General features: G+C 42.1%; 1 protein-coding gene and 2 pseudogenes across 6 annotated transcripts in view; 1 reads left to right on the top strand and 2 right to left on the bottom strand.

The window, feature by feature from the left end:
• The window catches only part of LOC127489895 (E3 ubiquitin-protein ligase TRIM13-like), a 33,622-nt pseudogene extending 30,843 nt beyond the window's left edge, over positions 1-2,779 (bottom strand).
• LOC149123272 (NIF3-like protein 1) lies at positions 1,250-22,014 on the top strand (annotated as a pseudogene). The gene is made up of 3 exons (XR_016217716.1): positions 1,250-9,734; positions 10,252-10,489; positions 10,630-22,014. The product of XR_016217716.1 is annotated as an NIF3-like protein 1 (transcript).
• LOC127486861 (uncharacterized) overlaps positions 15,008-26,109 on the bottom strand; it is a 63,386-nt gene continuing 52,284 nt past the window's right edge. For all 5 annotated transcript variants that reach the window (XM_089309595.1, XM_089309594.1, XM_070054821.2 and 2 more), the window contains one exon: positions 15,008-24,481. In XM_089309595.1, the coding sequence (XP_089165721.1) occupies positions 22,473-24,481 (2,009 nt within the window). In that variant the 3' untranslated portion in view covers positions 15,008-22,472. The remainder of the gene's footprint in view (positions 24,482-26,109) is intronic.

Below are 26,109 nucleotides of genomic sequence, written 5' to 3'. Positions count from 1 at the left end.
AGCTTGCCCAATCTGAACCTAGGAGCTAGGAGTTTCCTCCAGGTCTCTCACATTAATGTAGGGGTCAAAGCACTTGGGTCATTCTCCACTGCTTTCACAAGTGGCAGAGAGCTGGATTGGAAGAGGATCAGCCAGGACGTGAACTGGTAACCATATGGGATGCTGGCACCACAGGCAGAGGCTCAGCCCACAGTGCCACGGCACCAGTCCCAGATATTAGGTTTTCAATGCATCATCTGGGATGATACATGTTAAAGTCAGACCTTTTTTAAAATTATATTACATTTTTATTACTATTCCAATTTATTTGGCCTACAAGTAGAACTTTTTATTGTAGTTATTCTATTTTACAGCTATTGAAATTAAATGTCAGTTTTTATTTTTTTTAATTTAAGGTAAACAGATTTCATGTATTTCATATATACAGATTTAGGAACATAGTGATACTTCCCACCCTATCCTCTCTCCCACCCACACATCCCCTCTCATCCTTTCTCTCTAATTCCCTGTCTGATTTTTTCCTTAAAGATCCATTCATTTTTTTTTTTGAAAGGCAAAGTTACAAAGACAAAGGAAGGAAGAGACAGAGAGAGATCTTTCATCCACTGGTTTACTCCCCACATGGCTGCGATGGATGGAGATGGGCTGGTCCAAAGCCAGGAGCCAGGAGCTTCTTCCAACTTTCCCATGTGGTTGCAGGGGCCCAAGCCCCTGAGTGATCTGATATTTTCCGGACACATTAGCAGGGAGCTGGATTGGAAGTGGAGCCTCTGGGACTGAAACTGGGCACAGTTCTCCATACTACACCACAGTGCCAGTCCTACTTCTCTTACTTTCTACACTGATCTACTTTCAGTGGACTCCAGCCCTACTTCTCTTACTTTCTACACTGATCTACTTTCAGTGGACTTTTTACTCTTAAGATTCACCCTATACTAAGTAAAGAGTACAGCACTGTTGTTCAGCAGTAGAGACAAGGGCTGTAAACAATCATAAACTCTCAAAATGTCAATTTCACTCCTATACATTCCATTTTTTGCTGCTCTATTAGTTACCACAGATCAAGGAGAACGTAAGGTGTTTGTCTTTTTGGGATTGGCTTATTTCACTAAATTTAATGGTTTTCAATTGGATTCATTTTGTTGCAAAACAAAGGATTTTGTTATATTTTATAGCTGAGTAGTTATTTATTTTATATATATATATATATATATATACAATGTTTTTATCCAGTCATCAGTTGATAAAAGTCTAGGTGGAATCCATATCTTAGCTATTGTTAACTGAGCTACAATGAACATGAGGATACAGATAGCTCTTTCATACGCCTATTTCTTTTTTTTTAATATTTAATTAATTTATTTGAAATACAGAGTTACAGAGAGAGGTAGAGATAGAGAGAGAGGTCTTCCATCTGCTGGTTCACTCCCCAGATGACCGCAATGGCCAGAGCTGCACTGATCTGAAGCCAGGAGCCAGGTGCTTCTGCCACATCTCCCATGTGGTGCAGGGGCCCAAGGACTTGGGCCATCTTCCACTGCTATCCCAGGCCATAGCAGAGAGCTGGATTTAAAGAGGAGCAGGCAAGACTAGAACTGGTGCTCATATGGGATGCCAGCACTTCAGGCCAGGGCATTAACCTACTGCACCACAGTGCTGGCCCCTCATGTGCCTATTTCATTTCACTTAGATTAATTCCCAGGATTGAGATTGCTGAGTCATATACTATATCTACTTTCAAGTTTCTGAGGTGTCTCCATACGTCTTCCACAACAGCTGTGCTAGTTTATTTTCCCACCAATAGTGGATTAAGATGCCTTTTCCCCACATCCTGGCCAGCATGTGTTGATTGTTGATTTCTGTTTGAGAGCCACTCTGACAGGGGTGAGGTCAAACCTCATTGTGATTGTGATTTGTACTTCCCTGGTGACTAGTGATATTGAGCATTTTTCACTTGCCTGTGGTTTTTAAAATTTTCTCTTTTGATAAGAGCCTGTAGAGCAGCTCACATTGGTTGCCCAGAGAACCAGCTATATCCTGTGCCTTCTTATGCAGTCACAGGGTTTCCACAGTCTCAGCACACAGGGCTCCCATTGTCAATGGGTGCAGAGGATTTGATCCACCTTGCTAGACTGTCTCATTCACAGAGAGGCAGAGACATTCCAAGAGCCTTGACAGTTTGAGCATTGGAGCCTGTGACATGTTGAGAGATTGGGGGGACCTCAGTAATATGTGAGTGCACAGACTCTAGTCAATTTGCCAGCCAGACTCAAAGTCAGTGGGAAACATGGAGTTTTCCTTCTGTTAGAATCTAGATCACACACATGCACAATAGCCACCAACCAAATGCTTCCTTCTCCCCATCAGTTGCAAGTTGCATGCATTCAAGCTGCTGCCACTGGTACTGGTAGTAGATGGCATCTTGTCTCAGCCAGGTACTGGGCACGTGCACAAGAGCTTCTGCATCTTCTGTTTCTGTCCAAAATGGTGCCCACCTTCTCTCAACTGGTTATTGGGCATCATTGCTTAGTGAATGTAGTGAGAGAAACATGCCCCCCTAGTTTTTTACTGGGTCAGTGGGTACACTTTCCCCTCAGAGCTCCAGGCCAGACTCATGTCAACATCTCCCTCTGTCTACATCACCAGTGGCATGGGTTGCTGCAGTCTGATCTCACCTCACTCTTGGCTGCTGGTGCTTTCTCCTCCTCTTGGCTGCTGGCATCATGTTGTGTCTCTGTTCATGTTGCATGTCTGCATCATCCACACTGATCCATGGCATTTCTCTCCTGTAGAATTTCCACCGCAGTTTTCTCTAACTTGTCGCTCCCCGTCTTCATGGGGGAACGACACTAAACCCTGCACTGTTCTTTTCGTCTGCTCGGCCCTCCCCGGGTTTACTGCTGGTTCTTCCCGGGTTGGCTACTATCCCTTCCACCTCCGTGGAAGGGCAGTTCCCCCTGGCCACATTCCCCACTTCCGCAGGGGAGTGGCACACCGCCGGCCGGCTCTTCTCGGGGGCTGCACAGGTGTTCCCCTTAGATGTTCCCCATAGATGTTCCTGGTGCATGCCGTCTCTCTCCTCCTTTATAGTCCTCCTCCGCCAATCCCAACTCGGCTGCCCACACGCCGAGTACGCTGCTCTCCTCCAATCAATAGCAAGTCCTACAGTTTATTAGTTGAACTGGAGGCAGCTGTGCGGAAGCTGTTTACTTCTCTCCCAGCGCCATATTGTGGGAGAGCAGATGCATAGAATAAGTCTTAATTCCAGTAACTCAGTCTAGTCCGGTTGCTCCCCACAGATCCCCCTTTCTTTTTATTTTTGGCGTTGATACGCGCCTGTCTTCGGTGTCCCGCGGCACACACTCTGCTCTACTTGCTAGAGTTGCCACAGGCTCTTACAAGTCCTATCAATCAGGCAAACCGAATCCGGGTCCTCTCTTCGCCATGTTGTGAGGAGGTTTTTAGGCGCTGATGCGTGCCTGTGTTCGGTGCCCTGCAGCGCATGCTCTGGTCGAGCCTGCAGGGGCTTACAAAACCTATCAGGCAAACCGAATCCAAGCCTTCTCATTGCCGTATTGTGGGGGAGACTTATTAGTGTTGGTTCGTGCCTATCTTCGGTGACCTGCAGCTCATACTTTGGTCGAGCTGCTTGCTGGCGCTTACCGCCTTAATCAGGCAGACCGAATCCAAGCCTTCTAATTGTTGCATTGTGGGGAAGCCTTACTGATGTTAATTCGTGCCTGTCTTCGGTGACCTGCGGCGCATAAGCTGCTAGCCGCCGCAGGTGCTCATCGTGCTCATCGCCTCACTTAATCAGGCAGACCGAATCCAAGCTTTCTAATTGCCATGTTGTGGGGAGGCCTTTCTATTTCTCTATTTCTCTATGTCCGGGCATTCCTATTTCTCCCATTCTACTTCCATCTTCCAGCATTCCTATTTCTCTCACTTTACTTCTAAACTTTTGTTTCTCTTATCCCCGCGGCTTTCCGGCACCTCGCCCTGCCGGCAGCTTCACGGCTCTGCGCGGCTTCCCGGCGCCTCGCCCCGCCGGCGGGTTCCCGGCTCTGCGCGCACGCTCCGCGGTCTCCACGCACTTCGCGCCCGCACCACGGCCTCGCGCCAGCCCCGGCGTTCCCCATCTATTCACGCCCCGTGCTCTCTCTGCACGCGGCGGCTTCCACGAATGTTTCCGCCACCACCGGCATTCAGTCCAAGTTCCCCGGACTAACCTGGCGAATTCTGGCGGCCCACGTCTCTGCCTCTGGTTCCAGATCTTCGCCTCTTGCTCCCCGGGGTGACTTGAAGAACTCCAAGATGGCTTGGCCTGCACTCGCGGCTTCATCCTCCCTAACATTTTTCTCTACCCGGTATGTTTCCTTAAGTTTTCTTCCAACAATATTCCTCTCATTTCTCCTGGCTACTCCCCACAGTCCGTATCCGAGTCCAAGCCTCCTCCAGGTTTCACTTTCGCCTTCAATCTCCTAGCTTCCCCGCCATAGTCCGCATCCGAGTCTATGAAAGCTTTCACTTTCGCTTTCAATCCTAACTTTTTTCCCACAGTCCATATCCGAGTTTATGCCTAGGCTTTCAATAGCTTCTTCCGGCACCTTTCTCGTCCGGCTTTCCCCTAGGCTCTTTGCTAGTCTCTCTCTCTGGTATTTTCCACTTCTTCCCGTTTCTTCCCTCGTAAGTTTCATATCCGTCCTAAGTTTCCTATCCGAGTCAGGTTTCCTATCCGAGTCACGGCACCATTATGTCGCTCCCCGTCTTCATGGGGGAACGACACTAAACCCTGCACTGTTCTTTTCGTCTGCTCGGCCCTCCCCGGGTTTACTGCTGGTTCTTCCCGGGTTGGCTACTATCCCTTCCACCTCCGTGGAAGGGCAGTTCCCCCTGGCCACATTCCCCACTTCCGCAGGGGAGTGGCACACCGCCGGCCGGCTCTTCTCGGGGGCTGCACAGGTGTTCCCCTTAGATGTTCCCCATAGATGTTCCTGGTGCATGCCGTCTCTCTCCTCCTTTATAGTCCTCCTCCGCCAATCCCAACTCGGCTGCCCACACGCCGAGTACGCTGCTCTCCTCCAATCAATAGCAAGTCCTACAGTTTATTAGTTGAACTGGAGGCAGCTGTGTAGAAGCTGTTTACTTCTCTCCCAGCGCCATATTGTGGGAGAGCAGATGCATAGAATAAGTCTTAATTCCAGTAACTCAGTCTAGTCCGGTTGCTCCCCACATAACTCTTCCCCAATAATGTACTTCCAACATTTTTTGAAACTAGTTACCACTAGTGTATGCCCTTCCCTATTCCACCTTCTTTGAATCCTCCAACATGCATGCTTTTTATGAAATTTTAGCTATATAAAATCTGGAGATACTCTATTGAAAAATGCTAACATGGCATCCCCAGGGTATCCCTGTATTAAGAGGAACATAGTTAATATCATTGAATTATTTTCCATTGTTCAGTTGTTAGTGACACATGATCTTTCTTTGCAATTCTGTAATTAATTTGGGTAATAATTCTTAAAATTATATTATCTTTACTTGTTGCTGTTGATTTCTCAACAATGTTGCAGTGGATTCATTTCTGAGAGGAGCAGCATGGTGGGGGCAAGAGGTGCGGAGTCACCACATAGACCCCAGGAGTCAGGTGAAAGCAGGCTTGAGGCGAGCAGCCCGCAAACTCGTTTATTACAGTTGGAATAACATCTTATATAGCCAAGACCAGCCAATCTGGTCAAGGGGTAACCTATGCCCCAACCAATCAGCCTGTGGCCAGGCAGGCTCCATTGCCAAGTGGGTTTCAAAGCCATTCCTGAGTAACTGACACTCGCTTGCCAGTGGCCACCTTGGCATGGCCTTCTCATTCCACCACATTTACTAACTTACATTTTTTACAAAATCAGTAGCAAATGAATGTCTTCATGAAACTAAGTTGTGTTTAATCTTTGCTAATTAATAAATTGTGTATGCCCTTTCAAGAATTCTTTCCAGCCTGTAATCATGGGTAAAACACTATTCTTGCATAGGGAGGTTTATTTTGTTCTTCCAGCTTATATATCTGTTATTCTGTATACATTTCTATCATAATCTAGTTTTGCACAGTGAAATGTAGGTACAATCCTGACCAGTTCTCTCACTACTGTTGTTCCCCCTCTTCGCGGAGGAACGACACTAGACCCTGCGCTGTTCTTTTGTCTGCTCAGCCCTTCCCGGGTTTGCTGCTGGTTCTTCCCGGGTGGGCTGCCGTCCTTCCACCTCCGTGGAAGGGTGGCTCCCCCTGCCACTTTCCCCACTTCCGCGGGGGAGCGGCACACCACCGGCCGGCTCTCTCGGGGGCTGCTCAGATGTTTCTCAGGTGTTCCTGGTGCATGTTGTCTCTCTCCTCCTTTATAGACCTCTTCCACAAATCCCAACTCTGCTACCCACATGCAGAGCACACTTCTCTCCTCCAATCAGGAGCAGCTCCTGCAGCTTGTCAAATTGGTGAGAGGCAGCTGTGTAGAAGCTGTTTACTCCTCTCCCAGCGCCATATTGTGGGAGAGCAGATGCATAGAATAAGTCTTAATTCCAGTAACTTAGTCTAGTCCGAGTTGCTCCCCACAACTACCACCTTCTTTCACTTTCTCTTCCAGATATAGTTCTATTGACTTCTACATGTCTACATGTTTCTAAGACCAGAGAAATTAATATATCTCAGTAACTTGCTACTTCATCATTTCTCAGCTCATTTTACATTGTGTTTTAGGACCTTTATGAAAATTTGTTACTTAAAATGGAATGGCAAACACAACATTCATCATTAGAGAATGCACATGAACAAGATAAAGTTGGCACGGTTATAAGAAAATAGAGCCATGTAAGCTGAGAGCAAATTAATATCTTGTCTTTCTCCCACCCATGTACTAACCAGACCTGACCCAACTTAGTTTCCAAGATCAGATGAGATGGGGGGTGGGAGGTTCAGGGTTGTATGGCTTTAGATAGTCTCTTGTCTTTCTGATGCTATAGCAAAAAGATATATTTGTTACATTTCCATTTAAAAATTAAGAGGAAATTTGCTAAATACCTATGAGATGTATTCTGAAACAGAACCTTTATGAGTCATAAAAATGATGTTGTGCATAGTGTTTTAGTTCAAGGCTGGAAATAAACACTCAATACGCTGCAGAGCCAAGAATTACCTAGTGTTAAAATATAAACAGGGGCCAGCACCATGTCTTAGTTGGTTAATCCTCCACCTGCGGTGCCAGTATCCCATATGGGCACTGGAACCCATATGGGTTCTAGACCTGGTTTCTCTTCTTCCAGTCCGGCTTTCTGCTGTGGCCCAGGAAGGCAGTGGAGGATGGCCCAAGTGCTTGGGCCCCTGCACCTGCATGGGAGACCAGGAGGAAGCACGTGGCTCCTGGCTTCAGATCAGCACAGTGCCATCTGTAGCTGCCATTTGGGGGCTGAAACAACAGAAGGAAGACCTCTCTCTCTTTCTCTCACTGTCTAACTCTACCTGTCAAATTAAAAAAAAAGCATAAACAGGTTATTTAGCTTATTTTGGAATTGCTAAAACAGTATGATCTTTGATAGCCTTTTGGAGCCTGTACTTATATATAGATAAGACCAGGAGTATGTGGAGGACAAAATCTATTGTGTGGCCTTAAATAATTGTCCATGCATTTTTCTCAGTCTATTAATGTAGGTTGCACAGACACTTTTTAATGTTATATTTTCAGGCAAATCATTCTACTATACATTTGAATTTTAACCTACTGAAATTAGTCTTAATTGAAACCCTGAAACACTTACCAGTAACATAAATTATAGTCAGAGCCAAAGGCTATTCTCTAATCATTGCATTAATTGAATCTTTTGTCATGTCTAAAAAGTATTTATCTTCAAGAGAAAGGGAGCTAGGAAGAATGAGACATATAGGTAGAGAGAACACTTTTTTGCATTAATTCATTCCTCAACACCCACAGCAGCCAGACCTGGGCCAAGACTGAATACAAGAGCCAGAAATGTAGTCCCAGTCTCTCAGAGGTAATGACAGAAGCCTAATTAATTGATTCTGGAAGTCACATCCAGGCACTCTAAAGTAGAACTAGGGTATCTTAATAGGCATCATAGGCCGGTGCTGTGGCTCACTAGGCTAATCCTCAGCCTGCGGTACCAGTACTGTGGGTTCTAGTCCTGGTTGGTGTGCTGGTTCTGTCCCGGTTGCTCTTCTTCCAGTCCAGCTCTCTGCTGTGGCCCAGTAAGGCAGTGGAGGATGCCCAAGTGCTTGGGCCCCTGCACCTGCATGGGAGACCAGGAGGAAGCACCTGGCTCCTGGCTTCAGATTGGTGCAGCACAATGGCAGTAGTGGCCATTTGGGGGTGAACCAATGGGAGGAAGACCTTTCTCTCTGTCTCTCTCTCACTGTCTGTCTGTCAAAAAAAAAATAGGCATCATAACCACTACACTAAATGCATAACGCCCATTTAAATGTTTTTCTTTGGCATATTTGAAAGTACTATATATGATTTTCCCCTGGTAATTCCTCTCTGTTTCTATCAGAACTCCACTGATGGTTTCTTGTATTTTCCTCCTGAAACCATCTGCATTCTCCTTAACATTACCCATCTAGGTATTCCCCCATTGATCCCAATCTCTGATTCTGCTTGACTGATTTTGCCATCTGTAATCAGACATTCTCTTTCCAGTCTGAACATCTTCCATGACCTTTAGACTATAGTTCCTTCTCCATCTTGAATGCTTCTTTGTAGCTGTTCAAATAATACCTCACACTTGATGAATCTCAAATGAAACCTGCAGCTTTCATTCTTTTTTATTTGTATATGGTATTAGTACAAGCCAGCCATGACTTAAATCAACATAATGGGATTTTTGTTGGACTCCTCATTTTCTATCAGGTCTAATTTCAGATCTTTCTTTGTCTTTAAATTTGTAATCTCATTTTTTCATTACTTGATTTTATTTTTACACTAGGTGGACAGAAAGCAATCCTCCTTAATAAAGTTGACAATTAGCTTCACTCAGAACATTTTAGCAATGCACGTTAAAAAAATTCATCTTACAAATTGTTCTGCAATCCAAATATACAACAACTTGAAAAGCGATGTTTAGAAAACAAAATCCAATGTAAAAAGACAGATTAAAGGCTATGGAGATGTACCTGGACTCAAATTGAGTTTTGCCCAAAAATTGCTGTATGTTGTCTTCTTGCTTACGCCTGGTCCCCATGACAGTCTGGTTTGTCCATTCTCTGAACTTCAATTCTTCCCGTTCCTTCATGGATCTGAAGACTCTCATTTCCTCCTTGAAGGACTTTGCATCACTGTCTTCTGCTGAGAGTTGGGACAATGTTGGATTGCTGGTGGAACAAGGCCACCACAAACTATAAATACACTCTTCCTGACCAATGACTTGACTGAGCAGGTGATGGGGGAGGCTCTGCATAAGAAGGCAGATCTCATCTTTTCCTACCTTCCACCTATTTTCCTACACATAAAGTGTATTACCTGGACATCCTGAAAGGGGCGCCTGGTGTTCCGGGCTTTGGAGAACAGAGTTGGCATCTACTCTCTTCACACAGCCTATGATGCTGCACCCCAGGGATTGAAAAAGTGGTTTTCCAAAGGGCTTGGAGCCTGCACATCTAGGCATATATATCCTTCCTGTCGCTCCCCCTCTTCATGGAGGAACGACACTAAACCCTGCCTAGGCTTCATATCCGAGTCACGGCACCATTATGTCGCTCCCCCTCTTCGTGGAGGAACGACACAGGACCCTGCGCTGTTCTTTCGTCTGCTCGGCCCTCCCCGGGTTTGCTGCTGGTTCTTCCCGGGTTGGCTACTATCCCTTCCACCTCCGTGGAAGGGCAGTTCCCCCTGGCCACATTCCCCACTTCCGCAGGGGAGCGGCACACCGCCGGCCAGCTCTCTCGGGGGCTGCACAAGCGTTCCTTCAGATGTTCCCCTTAGATGTTCCTGGTGCATGCCGTCTCTCTCCTCCTTTATAGTCCTCCTCCGCCAATCCTAACTCGGCTGCCCACACACCGAGTACGCTGCTCTCCAATCAGGAGCAAGTCCTACAGTCTATTGGTTGAACTGGAGGCAGCTGTGCGGAAGCTGTTTACTTCTCTCCCAGCGCCATATTGTGGGAGAGCAGATGCATAGAATAAGTCTTAATTCCAGTAACTCAGTCCAGTCCGGGCTGCTCCCCACACTTCCAAAGCTCATGGCTTTCCTATAGAGGGAACCACTGAGTACAATTCAACATTAACCATACCCAAGATATGGACAAAGTTGTGTCTGCAGTGAGAGAAGTTGAAGGTGTTCCTGTCACTTCTTTTTCTGCTAGGATTGGTGAGGAGACAAATAAGGATCTGCCTGAATTGTACTGAGAAGCCTTTGATGCAGGTGGTGGCTCAGCTCTCTCAAAACAGATAACTTTACCAGAGATCTGAAATTCTGTCACTGCAGAGAAGCCTTTGCTCTACATACTGGAATGGGTTGATCATGCACCCTGGATGAATCTGTTGCCTTGGCAACCATGATTGAGCGAATCAAAAGACACCTCAAACTAACTCATATTCAATTAGCTCTTGGGGTAGGAGGGACCTTAGCATCATGAGTCAAAGCTGTGGCCCTGTGTGCTGGTTCTGGGAGCAGCGTCCTGCAGGGTGTGGAAGCAGACCTGTACCTCAGGGGTGGGATGTCCCATCATGATGGTCTGGATGCTACTTCCCAAGGAATAAATGCCATCCTCTGTGAACACAGTAACACTGAATGAGGCTTTCTTTCTGACCTTTGTGATATTCTGGGTACCTGCTTGGAGAATTAGATTAATATTATCTTGTCAGAGACAGACAGGGCTCTTCTTTGTGTGGTATAAGGCATACAGAAACATCAAGATGATACAACCTACAGATTGCATCTCCACTCATGTGGATATGCAACATGAGTCAGTGGAGCTGATATATCTTTCTGGAAGAGTATCTTAAGATGGATGAGGATGCTTCAAAAAGTTCATGGAAATGTTTATTTTGAGAAAACTACATAGATTAAAAAAATTTCACAAAATACACAACTTTTAGCTCCATTTTCTGCAAACCTTTCTTAACTGCCCTTATATTATCTTTTCTAGTTTATCTGGTTCAACAAATGTTATAGTTCATAAGGAAATAACTGAACTACCATAATGAAGAGCAAATACTAAGAAAGATCAACTAAAGATTTTTGGGAAGTAACCAAGTAATTCTCTCCTTAGTTTAGTTATAGTTGGGATATGTTAACCTAGATATCTCTGCCATTGGTTAGTTTTAAAATGTCCTTTAAAAACTTGGAATTGAACACCTATTTTGGGGCAGTAGCCAGTTTGGGATGATATGGTCTGTCCCTGTGTCCATGTTCTGTAGGTCCACCTAAATTCCAGTGTTTCACCTCAGTTTCAGAATCAGCATGAGATGTATTAGGAGGAAGTTGTTTTTAATATGATTGCTATTCAGATTACTATGTCTTTATTGCTTTTTATTTTATAAAAATAAACCAAATTATAACATTAGTCCAAGCCCTAATCCTTACCCTGGCCCTAGCCCTAGCCTTAGTCCTTACCCTAACCCTAAACCTAATCCTACATCTAAACCCATTCTGAAGCCTAATACTACGTCTATCGCTAGACAAAGCATTAACCCTAAATTTGGCCCTCATCTTAACCATAACCTTACCTTAACTCTATACTTAGCCAAAATCCTAATTGTATCCCAACATGGTGCTTTACCCCAATCTAAACTCTAACACTAGCACTAATCCTTTCCCTAACTTTAGCCTTAATAACACAAGCATTAGCCTTAATCCTAATCTGAGCCCCAACTCTAACCCTAACAGTAATACCAAAATTTAAACCTAACTCTGCCTTAACCCTAACACTAACCCTGGCCTAAAACCTATCCATAGTCCTAACTTTAACTATCACACTAGCTCTAACCATAGTCCTAACTCTGGCTCTAACTCTAAAATTTACCATAGAACTAAATCTAACCTTAATCTTAAACTAATTTTAAATCTCACCCCAACACTAATCCTATCTTTCTGCTTAGGCCTAACCCTAAAACAAACTAGCATTCAGTGTGAACTTGACCATAGACCTGATGCTAACTTCAATGCTATATCTAACACCAGCCTTAAACTAACCATCATGCTAACACAAAGACTAAGCCTCATCCTAGTGATGATGACCCTAACTTCAACTATAACTGTATATTATATATAACCACAGCTCTCTCTATATATTATAGATATATAACCATATTTATAACAATAAATATTTATAACCATATATAAAAAATATATTATATATTATATTATATATATAAAATGTATATAAAACCACAGCTCTAACTTTATCCCTAGCCCTACTCCTAAATTTATCCCTAATCCTAGCTCTATCTCTAGGCCTAACAATAGCCTTAACCCTATCTATAACTCTAATCACAAATCGAATCCTAAATATAACCCTAGTCCTGGACCTAATCCTTATTCTCACCCAAAAGCTAAACATAACTCTTTGTGTAGCCCTAACCCTAAGCCTAGCCCTAACCATAACCCTAACCATGGCTTTTAATCTAACCCTAGACCTAAGCCTAAACTTAACAGAACCCTAATCCTACAACTAGCCCCAACTCTTGCCATAAGCCTAATACTAACACCACCAACACTAAACATAAACCTAGCTCTAAATCTTACCCTAACCCCAACCCTAACAATAGCCTTAATAATAGCACTCAATCTAAACCTTAACACCAATCCTAGCTCTCATCCTAGTCCTAATACTAACCCTAACACTCACTCATCCTATACCTAGCCCTACACTTAACTTCTAACCCTAAATGGCAGAATTTACATTCACATGAGCTGTCAGGGTTTATATACACTTGAGTAACTGAAATGGTCAGAGAAACAGAAAGTGAGCCCAAGCCCATTTGTGTTTGAATGGTGCCATCATTAGTCACCAATTCTGAAAACACCACATTTTCAAGCAAATTGTTGTTAAACTTCTAGGTGTCACTGTGGTGATACATATGGGAAGGCTTGTGGCTTAGGATGAGAAAAAACTGCAACTTGGCAAAAAAATTTCAGAAAGCCTCAGTCAGTTATTGAAGTCTAATAGAGGCTTTATGAGTAACTGCCACGGATTGGTCCTCCAGTCCTAGTGTAAACTTTGTAACAGGAGGAAAACAGACAAAATGCTGAAAATGTATCATTTGAAACATATTAAGTGGAAAAATCCAATATAGAAGGCAGATCAAATGAATTTTATTGTCTACAAATAAAAAAATGAGCTGAATGCCAACAGTGGCTGTGCTCTATGATGAAAGATAATATCTGAGTAGTACTTGTGAAAATAAACTGCACCCTCTCAGGGAGGCCTGGAAAAGTGATGCTCACAGTCAAGCATGTAGATGTAATGGCTACAACACTCCACAGAAAAAGAAAACCTTGGATTTGATCCCAAGTCCAGCTCTAGACAACTCTTCAAACCACAAAAGAGAAAACGCATTTTGCATTTTTCCCCATCAGAGTAGCAGCAAAATATGCAGTCATGGGAGCAGGGAGGAAGGGGAGGACTGAGAAACAGTGTGCAAACCTAAATCGGTTTGTGATTTAATGGTGCTGTGACTTTGCACGTGTTCTCAAAACTGCCCATTTTAAAACAACTTTATCTTTGTATCTTCTTGTGGTGCATTGGCTTTGGGAAGTGGGTTGGCATGGGGACACAGGAAGTCACCTGGACCATTGGTCACCTTGTGGGCTGCCTTAGATGCTGGAACTGAAGGCACCAAGATCAGCAATGGGGTCCAGCTCTGAGATTAGACCCGAGGACTCTGGGGCTGGCCAAGGTATCTCAGCTTCCCAGCAGGTCCTGGAGGCTGGGGGTGCCTCATCTTGCCAGGCTCTGCCAGATTTCCCCAGGTGCCAAAGTCTATGCTGCAGGACAGGGTGCTGATGCCTCCCTGACCCCACTCCTGGCCTGCTCCCACCACTTGCCTCATAGCAAGCAGTGCTGGTTCCTTGAATGGATTCGCTATTGTGTACATGGCAGCTTAATTTTCTGACTTTGTGTTGACTCTGAAACCAGATGCTATGGAATTATAGAGATTTACTGTATTTACCCAGAGTAACTGAAATGCTGTTTGTAAAAATTCACCTGAGTATTTATTTTAAATACATAATTCAAGGTTTAGATGGTTTCATTTTTAGATGCTTAATTTTGGTAGCAAGCACAATATTTTTACAAAAATATTTGTAGGAATTTCTTTCCACCATAAATTCATATAATATAAAATGTGTGTTGTGACTGATGTTATCATTTGTTTGCTGCTGATACTGTAAGTTCATGGAAACTGAGGAACTCAGTAGCAAAACCTGCCCAATTCAGTAAGAGGTGGAGCTCACTTGTGCTTTTCATTCCTTTTCAACAGATGTCTCCCAGATTAGTTTCCATTACAGGAAAGATTCCTTTTTTGCAACATTTTATGTTTTCAGGTAGGAATTGGGAATGCTGCTTTCATTTTATAACCACAATGCTCTTCACAAGTGCCAGTAATGGGAGGAATGAATAATAGCTGAGATCCCTTGCCATGCCAGCTCAGCAAAGTAGAATAAACAGGAAATCAGATGTCATTAAGGAATTTTTTTCCCAAATGTACAAGGTTATATATATATATATATGTAATATATTTTATCATATTTATACGATTTTATGTTATTAAATATTCATTATATTAATATGTAATATTTATTTTATTATATACATATATAATAAAAGAACAAGCACTTGCTAAAAACAAATACAGTGCCAATCTTAAATGATTTGGAGTGCTAGTTTGTTGTGTTTTGTATCTCAGCATATTGATTATATTCTTTTGTATGCATCAAATATTACATAAGAATGTAAAATGGTCTTTATAAAAGAGAAGTAAATATAAGAAAAGTAAATATTACTAATATGCAGCAGTACATATTTATTATTTGCAAATGGTTCAAAGCTTACAAGGCCCATTATTAATAGGATAACAACACATGTGAACTATGAGTTAGCAACATAGAGTGTAAAGGAAGTTACATATTTATATTAAAATACACAAGCAAATGCATACCAGTCTCTCTCAAGTGCTCAGCATACACTGCTTCAGAAGCAGGAGGCATGAAGCTGTAGCAGTTTGAATATACACAACATACTGAAATCTCTCAAGCATAAAAACTGTGCCTAATTTGCCATAATAGTTTCTTTCTTCAAGTTTTGGATCTGAACTCAAGCAAAGAAAATAATGAACACCAATGATTTTCATATTATGAAAATTTAACAGCCAGGGCCGTGGCTCACTAGGCTAATCCCTTACAATTGTTTTGAATAATTTAAGAATGGGGATCAGTTCTTCCTTCAAAGTTTGGTAAAATTCTGTTGCTTCTGGGCTGGCTCTGGGGCATAGAATGTCAAGCTTCCACCTGTAGTTTCTGCATCCCATATGGGTGCTGGTTCAAGCCTCAGGTGCTCCATTTCCAATCCACCTTTGTTCTAATGCACCTTGGGTCCCTGCACCCATGTGAGAGACCCAGAAGGAGTTCTGTGCTCTTGAATTTGACCTGGCCCAGCCCTGATCATTGCAGCAATTTGGGGAGAGAACCAGCAGACTGTAAAACTCTTTCTCTGTCTCTCTTCCTCTCCCCCCCTACCAGTATCTCTGTCTTGTAAATAAATAAATAAATAAATATTTTAGAAATGAATTCTGTCTCTTCTATAAATGATGTTTGGAAAGTTGGATTTCCACTGCTGTAGTTCAAAATCAAGCCTATATCTTACTCCCTATACAAGAATCAACTCACAATGGATCAAGGATCTAAACCTAATACCTGAAACCATCACATTACTGATGAACAACATAGGGGAAAGGCTATTGGCCTAAGCAATGAATTTTTGAATAAGATAGCAGAAGCAAGAGTAATAAAAAAAATACCAATAGACTAATGTGGTTACATCAATCTAAGAAATTGTTTCACAAAAAAAGAAAATAATTAACAAAGTGAAGAGGTAATGAAAACAATGAGAGAAAATATTTGAAAACTATGCATCCAATAAAGGATTAATATCAAGAATATATAAGGAGTTCCAGAAACTCAATAACAACAAAATAATCCAGTTAAAAATGTGCAAGGGCAGGAACAAGCATTTTTCAAAGGATGAAATAAAAAGGGCCAACATGGGGCCAGCACTGTGGCATAGCAGGTAAAGCCACCGCCTGCAATACCAGTATTCCATATGGGTGCTGGTTCAAGTCCCAGCTGCTCCACTTCTGATCTGGCTCTCTGCTATGGCCCAGGAAAGCAGTAGAAGATGGCCCAAGTCCTTGGGCCCCTGCACCCACGTGGGAGACCCAGAAGCTCCTGGCTCCTGGCTCCGGACTGGCTCAGCTCTGGCCATTGCAGCCATTTGGGGAGTGAACCATTGGGTAGAAGCCCCCCCCCCCGTGTGTAACTCTGACTTTGAAATAAATAAATGCATCTTTAAAAAAAAGGCCAACAGACAGATGAAAAAACTCCAGGATGACTGCCATCAGGGAAATGCAAATACAAATTACAGTGTGGTGTCACCTTACCCCAGCTAGAATGCTATCATTCAAAAATCAAAAATGGAAAATGCTGGTCATATCACTCATAAATATTCTGAAATAAGCATTAAAACTATCACTCACCTAGTTTTCCTATTGCTTTTCTAGTGTATCCATAATAGCCTGTTTCTTTTGATTTTTTCTCATCTCCTTTTTAAACAGAAGTGCTGTAGAGCTCAATCTTTGATATTCTTTCTAATGACTTTTACATCCTTGTTTGCACTAATGGTTTCCAAATTTGTATCTCCAGCCCAGGAACCCCTCCTTAATTTCAGATTGGTATATCACACTGCCTACTTGAGATTTCTCTTTGATTATCCATTGTGTATTTAAATCCCAAAAGGTCCAAAATATTACTAATGTTATTCTTTCTCATACCTGTCATTTAGGTAGTCTTCCCTACTTGAGTTAATGGCAGCTTCTGCAGTTGCTGTGCTGAGATCCACAGTGCAATTATTTACTTATTTATTTTTTTGCCAGGCAGAGTAGACAGTGAGAGAGACAGTTATTGAAAGTGAGAGAGAGAGAGACAAAGATAAAGGTCTTCCTTCCATTAGTTCACCCCCCCAAATGGCCTATGGCTGGTGCGCTGCACTGATCTGAAGCCAGGAGCCAGGTGCTTCCTCCTGGTCTCCCATGCAGATGCAGGGCCCAAGCACTTGGGCCATCCTCCACTGCACTCCCTGGACATAGCAGAGAGCTGGACTGGAAGAGGAGCAACCAGGACAGAATCCAGTGCCCCAACTGGGACTAGAATCTGGGGTGCCAGTGCTGCAGGTGGAGGATTAGCCTAGTGAGCCACAGCACTGGCCCACAGTGCAATTCTTGATTAATCTCTTTCACAACTCCTCTCTTGTCTGTAAACAAATCCTATCAAGCGTACCTCAAAAATGTGTCCAGAGGCGCAAAATATCTACCTTTAGTTCACCAACAGATGCAGTCTATATTAGTAGGCTAATTGCTTTTCTCCATTGTTTTTAAATGAAATACTCAGTTAATTGATTTTAATGCAGGGGTCTGCTACAAATGAATGATGAAAATTGTTTATGTGATCAGGATAAAAAAAGTAAACTAAATCCTTCATTTTCTTTTGCAAAAATGTTAGCAGTGATAACTTTTTCTGGAAATAAAAACAGGATTGTATCTTCCCTGGGTCATAGCAAGAAAATATTTCACTATATCAATGACCTTGAATGATTTACAGGTGGCTGATAATTGAATTTGTTAAGGAACCATTTCAATAGATGGTTGCTATAGAATTGAGTGATATGGATAAGTTCAGAGAACTTAAAACATTTTTACTAAGAAAAGCAATAGAAAAGTTGGTGATAATTGAGGAATGTGGAATTCTAAGAAGTTTTCTTTTAAAAATTAATCAATTACAATATGTTTTTACAGTGCTTTAAGTGATCTGGTAGAGAAGGCTGTGTTTATTCTATATACCTTTGTTTGCATGTGGAGGCAGTAGAAATCTTGAAACATATTTTATAAATTTACTGTGACAAAATATACGTATGTTAGCAAAATTGATACTTTAAAATGTGAATATGGTGGGAGGTGGCAAGATGGCGGAATAGGAAGGGAGCACACTGATAGTCTGGGGAGAGACAGTTTAATAAAAGTGGAGATACTGCAGGTTCAAGGAAGAGTAGGGGAAGAAACAGCAGAAGAAACTTTTCCGGAATGCATGATTCACAGTGGACCTGTGTGGAGAGCATGGGAGCCCACAGTTCGGGACACCAGCAGCAGACTCAACACACCAGTGCTGGAACGTGAGGTGAGCCGAACCTCAATAGCCTGAGACACCGGCAGGCAAGCGGAAAAAGGAGACTAGAGGGAATGAACCCCCAGGGGGAAAAGTTCACCAGGCTAACTAGAAGAGAGAGAGAGAGAAAAGAAGTGACTGGTACGGACACGGGTTTCTCTCTCTCTGCTCACCTCTCAAAGGTGAGCAAGACAAAGAGCAGGCGCCATCTTGGACATACGTCATAAGCAGAGTGACCTCAGATCTGCACCGGCCCTGAGCCTAGCAGAAAAACCTGACTCTGGGTGGGGGGAATTAACAGGAGATTAGGACCTAGTAAATTTGTGGTACTACTGAACTGAGACTGTGAAAAAAGAGATGGTGGGGGAGAGAACTCAAAGAATTCATGTGAGTACTCTCCAGAGACGCTACAATTCCGTAACTTTGGCAACCCAATGGGAGACTGAAGGAGACTTTGAGCCCACTCTGAGGGCAGAACAGATTCCCTGTGTGGTCCTTGGGAAAGAGCTTCCAATCTCTGGCTCCTGTGGGTATATCATTTGCCTGCTAACTACCTCTGTAATTAATACACAGTCTTAAGTGTTGAAATTTAACTGAAATGTGATCACTGTTAAATATAAGAGTGGGAATAAGAGAGGGAAGAGATGTATAATTTGGGACAGGCTCAAGCTGACTTGCCCCAAATGGTAGAGTTAAAAACATACCAGGGGATTCCAATTCAATGCCATCAAGGTGGCATGTACCAATGCCATCTCACTAGTCCAAGTGATCAATTTCAGTTCACAATTGATCATAATGAAAGGACTAAGAGTCAAAGGGAGCATATAAATAAGTCTAGTACCTGCTAACACTAACCGATGGAATAAATAAAGGAGAGAGTGATCCAACATGGGAAGTGAGATACTCAGCAGACTCATAGAATGGCAGATGTCCTAAATAGCACTCTGGCCTCAGAATCAGCCCTAAAGGCATTCAGATCTGGCTGAAAAGCCCATGAGAGTATTTCAGGCATGGAAAGCCAAGACACTCTGGCAAAAGATCTCTGCGAGTGAGATCCCAGTGGAAAGAACAGGTCTTCAAAGAAGGAGGTGCCTTTCTCTGAAGGGAGGAGAGAACCTCCACTTTGACTATGACCTTGTCTAAACAAGATAAGAATCAGAGAACTCAGAGGGCTTCCATAGCCTTGGAAACTCAGGGCCGGAGCATAGGGAGACTACTGATGCCATAGACAGGAGTGTCAATTGGTAAAGTCAACAACAGGAGTCACTGTGCACTTACTCCTCATGTAGGATCTCTGTCCTTGATGTGCTGTGTATTGAGATTTAATGCTATAACGAGTACTCAAACAATATATTTCACTTTGTGTTTCTATGGGGGTGCAAACTGTTGAAATCTTTACTTAATACATACTAAACTGATCCTCTGGGAAAAAAAAAAAAAGAAAGAAAGAAATTATCAACTCCCAATTTGACTCTCACTGGGATTAAACATGACAATAGGTCTGATCTGATTTCATCATCATTTAAAAAAAATCATCTATTATTTCTCACTTTATGTTTCTGTGTGAGATCAAACTGTTGAAATCCTTACTTAATGTATACTAAGCTGATCTTCTGTATATTAAGATAATCGAAAATGAATCTTGATGTGAATGGAAGGGGAGAGGGAGTGGGAAAGGGGAGGGTAGTGGGTGGGAGGGACGGTATGTGGGGGAAGCCATTGTAATCCATAAATCGTACTTTGGAAATTTATATTCATCAAATAAAAGTAAAAAAAAATAAAAAAATAAAAAAAAGAATTCACACTTTTTTGTGTGCTGTCAGTGATCACCCAAGGCTCTTGACATGAGCTGTCTAGGCTATGGAAGCCTTCTGAATCCACAAGCTCCATCAATATTTAGAGAAGGCTGTAAGCAAAGTGAAAGTTCTCCCTTTGAAGAGAGTACATCCTTCTTTGATGACCACTTCTTTCCACAGGACTCTCACCCAGGGAGACTCTCCATGTAGGCACACCTTTTTGCATAAGTGTCCTAACTTTCCATGCCTGAAATGCTCTTGTGGGCTTTTTAGCCAGACCAGAATGCCTTTAGGGAGGACTCTGAGGTCATTGAGTGTTACTTAGAGCAATTGCCATTCTATGAGTCTGCTGTATGGACTGCTTCCCATGTTGAAGCATTTACTTCTCTTTAATTCTGTTAATTCTATCGATATGATCACTTTAACAATTGGTGCCTTCTATATGACCAACTTAAAACTTAATGCAATCAAATACAGTCACTTTTAACCTTAATCATATATATATATATATATATATATATATATATATATATATATGTTAAAACTTAAGATGTCACTTTCACCATCTAGCCCAAGGGGATGAGAGACATTTCTGGAGAATCTGAACTTATACTGAGGACTACACAGATCCTTTGTGTGGTTCTTTGGACAGAGCAGACAAATATTATACCCACTGGGGCTAGTACTCAGGCACTGGTCTCCATTGAGGAGAAGAGCCCAACTGAGCAGAAGATGCTTCCCTTCTGATCAAAAAAAGGAGAAATAAGACATGCCAAAATTGGGTGTGTCACCTGAGGCACACCCTTAACCCTGGAGACTGAACAGAGCTCTCTGGCCACATCCACTACTAGCCTCCAGAGATTCAGAGAAAGCAGAAAGTCCACTTATCTACAGTCATAGTACAAAGATAAAATCTGCCACAGTGGAAAAAAAATAAAAAAGAAGAAATCTTGCTGGTCTGGACAAGTGGTGGCAAATTCTTTCAATTTCTGTTTGTTATGAAAGGTCTTTATTTCACCTTCATTCACAAATGAGAGCTTTGCAGCGTATAATAATCTGGGATGACAGCTTTATTCTCTTCAGACTTGGACTAGATTTTGCCATTTTCTCTTAGTCTGCAGGGTTTCTGATGAGAAGTCTGCTGTGAGTCTAATTGGAGATCCTCTGAGAGTAATCTGATGTTTCTCTCTTACGCGTTTTAGAATCTTGTCTTTTTGTTTCACTGTGGCAGTTTGATTACAATGTGTCATGGCAAGGATGTTTTCTGACCATGTCTATTCAAAGTTCTGTGTGCTTCCTGTACTTGGATGTCTCTTTCTTTTTCCAAACCCAGGAAGTTTTCTGCTAGTATTTCACTAAAAATGCCTTCTAATCCTTTCTCTCTCACCATGCCTGCAGGAACTCCTAGAACCAGAATGTTGGTCTTATTTTTTTTTTATATAGTATCCTGTAGATTCCCAACAATCTTTTTTAGATTTCTAATCTCCTGGTCTTGTGTTTGGTTTGACTGTATACTTTCCTGTATAACATATGATTCCCATATAACATATGATTTATAAAGGCTTTTCCACACTCATTAGATTCATAAGGTTTCTGCCCTGTGTGAATTGTTTTGATATGAGGTATAACTTATAGAAAAAGGCTTTTCCACAGTCATTACATTTATAAGGTTATTTCCCTGTGTGAATCCTCTGATGCATTTGGAGTTGGAACTTAAAATCAAGTTTTTCTGCAGTCATTACACTCATGAAGTTTCAACACTGTGTGTATTCTCTGGTGCATTATGAGGTTTGACTTTTGTCCAAAGGCTTTTCCAGTCATTACATTCATAAGGTTTCTGCCCTGTGTGAATTCTCTGATGCATGATGAAGGTTGACTTATGGCTAAATGCTTTTCACAGTTATTACGATCATGAGTTTTCTACCCTGTGTGAATTCTCTGCTGTGATATGAGGTTTGTCTTTTGTCCAAAGGCTTTTCCAAAATCATTGCATTCATGAGGCTTCTTCCCTGTGGGAATTCTCTGATGTTTCCAAAGGATTGACTTTTATCCAGAGGCTTTCCCTTGGTCATTACATTCATGGGGTTTCTCCCCTGTGTGAATTCTCCAGTGTGATATGAGGTGTGATTTCCATACAAAGGCTTTTCCGCAGTCATTACATTCATGAGGTTTCTGCCCTATGTGATTTCGCTGATGTATCATGAGGCCTAACTTATGGCCAAAGGCTTTTCCACAATCATTACATTTATGAGGTTTCTCCCCTGTGTGAATTCTCTGGTGTACGATGAGCTGTGACTTTCGTCCAAAGGCTTTTCCAGTTATTACATTCATGAGGTTTCTCCCCTGTGTGAATTCGCTGGTGTACGATGAGGTTTGACTTTCGTCCAAAGGCTTTTCCACAGTCATTACATTTATGAGGTTTCTGCCCTGTGTGAATTTGCTGATGTTTCCTGAGGTCTGACTTTCGTCCAAAGGCTTTTCCACAGTCATTACATTTATGAGGTTTCTCCCCTGTGTGAATTTGCTGATGTTTCCTGAGATCTGACTTTCGTCCAAAGGCTTTTCCACAGTCATTACATTTATGAGGTTTCTCCCCTGTGTGAATTCTCTGGTGCACTATGAGGCTTGACTTTTGTCCAAAGGCTTTTCCACAGTCATTACATTCATGAGGTTTCTCCCCTGTGTGAATTCGCTGGTGTATTTTGAGGTCTGACTTTTGTCCAAAGGCTTTTCCACAGTCATTACATTTATGAGGTTTCTCCCCTGTGTGAATCCGTTGGTGCACAATGAGGTGTGACTTTTGTCCAAAGGCTTTTCCACAGTCATTACATTCATGAGGTTTCTGCCCTGTGTGAATTCGCTGGTGTATTTTGAGGCATAACTTTCGTCCAAAGGCTTTTCCACAGTCATTACATTTATGAGGTTTCTCCCCTGTGTGATTTTGCTGGTGCACGATGAGGTCTGACTTTTGTCCAAAGGCTTTTCCACAGTCATTACATTTATAAGGTTTCTCCCCTGTGTGAATTCGCTGGTGTAGGATGAGGACTGACTTTTGTCCAAAGGCTTTTCCACAGTCATTACATTTATAAGGTTTCTCCCCTGTGTGAATTCGCTGGTGTATGATGAGGTCTGCCTTTCGTCCAAAGGCTTTTCCACAGTCATTACATTCATGAGGTTTCTCCCCTGTGTGAATTCGCTGGTGTATTTTGAGGCATGACTTTCGTCCAAAGGCTTTTCCACAGTCATTACATTTATGAGGTTTCTCCCCTGTGTGAATCTGTTGGTGCACAATGAGGTGTGACTTTCGTCCAAAGGCTTTTCCACAGTCATTACATTCATGAGGTTTCTCCCCTGTGTGCATTCTCTGGTGTTTGATGAGGTCTGACTTCCATAGAAAGCCTTTTCCACAATGAAGGCATTTATAAAGTTTCTCTCCTGTGTGAATTCGCTGATGGTTTATGAGGCTTGACTTTCGTCCAAAGGCTTTTCCACAATCACTACATTCATGAGGTTTCTCCCCTGTGTGAATTTGTTGGCGTTTCCTGAGGACTGACTTTTGTCCAAAGGCTTTTTCACAGTCATTACATTCAGAAGGTGAATTAAAACTGAGTGATTTTCCACAAGGTTTACATGTGTAAAGTTTTTCCCTTGTATTTAGTCTCTGGTTTATTGTAAGATGTGACTGGTGAATGACAGGTTCAACATACATAATGTACTTATAAAATTTCTTTCTTGTGTGAGTTTGTTGATGCATACTGAGGCTAGAATTTCCATAGATAGCCTTTTCTATTTGAGTTGCTTTTCCAAAAGTGACAGTTGATTTATTACAGTTTTCTGCCATATGAACCCTCTCAGATTTACAGAACATCTTTCTTGTGAAGACTTTTGCTTGTCCAGTGGGTCCAAATGGCTGCTTCATGATGTGAATCTTGTCATGCTGACCAAGAGGCTCACAGAACTGGAGAGGTTTTCCAGGTATCTTAGTGTTATCAAATTTCTCTTCACCCTGTAGTTGATCAGGCCCACTGGGGGGATACACAGTGTGACATTTATTGCATTCCTCAGGCTTCAATCCTGAATAGATTCCCTTTTGAATAATCAGTGTTGGAATATGGCTTGAATTTAAACTAAGTGTTTTTCTTAATTCAACTCTCTTGAGAGCTGATGTCTTCTTATTTTTCATAAAATCCTGATTCAGATTGTTGTCCTGACTTTCCTGGTTGATCCTAATCAGGTCATCCCTTTTCATGCCCACTGAAATGAGAAAAAAGCAATCATGTCACTGAATCACATGTAACTGTTTCTCCTGGCATACTCATGTAAAGGCAATGAAGTTACTTGTTATCCAAGTGGCATAAGATTTTCACAAAATCAGTATGAAGTACTTATTTGTGACCATTATATGGTTTTTCTCCTTAATACATTAATATACCATGAGGTTTCCCAATGTTCAAACATGATCCTTTTTACTATGGGAATTTGTCAAGGATGGTAGAATGACATTTGTGCTATGATGTGTGGGATGCCTGCATCTCAAAACAGTGTCAGTTTGAGCCCTGGCTACTCTGCTTTCAGTACAGCTCTCTGCCTATGTAAACTGGAAGGAAGCAGATAATGGTTCATGTGCCTGGGAACCTGTGAGAAACCAGGGAAGACTAGAGGGATTCTAGAGTTTTGGCTTCAGACTAGTTAGACCTAAGTGTTGCAGGCATCTGGGAAGTGAGCTAATAGAGGACCTCTTTCTCTCTCTTCTCTCACTATCACTCTGCCTTTCACAAAGATGAAATATCTATAAAATATTTTAAAGAATGGAAAAGTATTTAATAAAAATATTCACCCACTACCTAGCAACCATTTTTTTCCCTGTCCTTTTTCTCCAGTTTATTTTTATAAAAATTGTGTGCTTTTTGCTTCTCTGATATCTCCACCATAAACATGAAAAAGTTTTACTGATCATTTACTTGCAGGTGGAGAAGAGTGAAATGTGCCTGTACTTTAAGCAGGACAACATTTAAGGAGTAGGATTTGAATCTATGAGTGTCTCATGCTCAGTCTTCCTAGGTAAACATCATTTGTGGGATTTTTCAAATGAAAAACTACTTTGTCTCTACTCTATGACAGCTTCCCTAAATTCCTAAGGACACCCAACACCTTCAGCTTCTCAGAAGTACAACAGGTACAGAAAATTCCCAATATACCACTTTAGCTAAACACTCCCAATCAGTTTGAAGAATTTGTTTCTGCAAACTGGGATGTGCTCATCTTCTTTGAAAAGTGTTTTCTAGCTCATTCTGAAATCATCAGTGCTGGTTACCTCCTCTCAATTCTTTCTAGAAGCATTCCTGTGTGATAATTTGAATTTCTGGAGGCTTTTGATCAGTTGCCTCCTATTTTCACTGAAAGCTCCATTTCCTATGCTTTTCTTATCTTTTTATTTGCTTATTTTTCAATGATACTGAAAAATAAGAGAGAAATCATACTTCAAACTCCACCCTTAAAGAAATCTGAGCCACCCAACATAAACCCACAAGGCTACTTGACCTTGGGTCTCAAAATCTCATTACTTTCTTGGTGAGTCTAGGATCACTTATTTTCATGGTTTTTATAAGTTCATGCTTAGTTTAGGATTTCTTTTTTTCAAAGAATTATTTTATTTATTTGAAAGCTAAAATTATATAGAGAGATAGAAACAGAGAGAAGTCTTCCATCTGCTGGTTCACTCCCCATATGGGCACAACCAGTGCTGGGCCAAGATGAAGTTAGGAGCCAGGAGTGTCTTTCTTGTCTCCCACATGGGTACAGGGGGCCAAAGACTTGGGCCAACCTCTGCTCTTTTCTCAGGTGCATTAGCAGAGAGCTGGATTAGAAGAGGACTAGCTGGG

Source organism: Oryctolagus cuniculus, chromosome 12, assembly GCF_051225735.1.
Source record: "Oryctolagus cuniculus isolate XC-2025 breed Fujian yellow rabbit chromosome 12, ASM5122573v1, whole genome shotgun sequence".
Taxonomy (NCBI): Eukaryota; Metazoa; Chordata; class Mammalia; order Lagomorpha; family Leporidae; genus Oryctolagus; species Oryctolagus cuniculus.
Note: the sequence above shows the minus strand (reverse complement) of the source record. Positions and strands in the feature narration are given on the sequence as shown.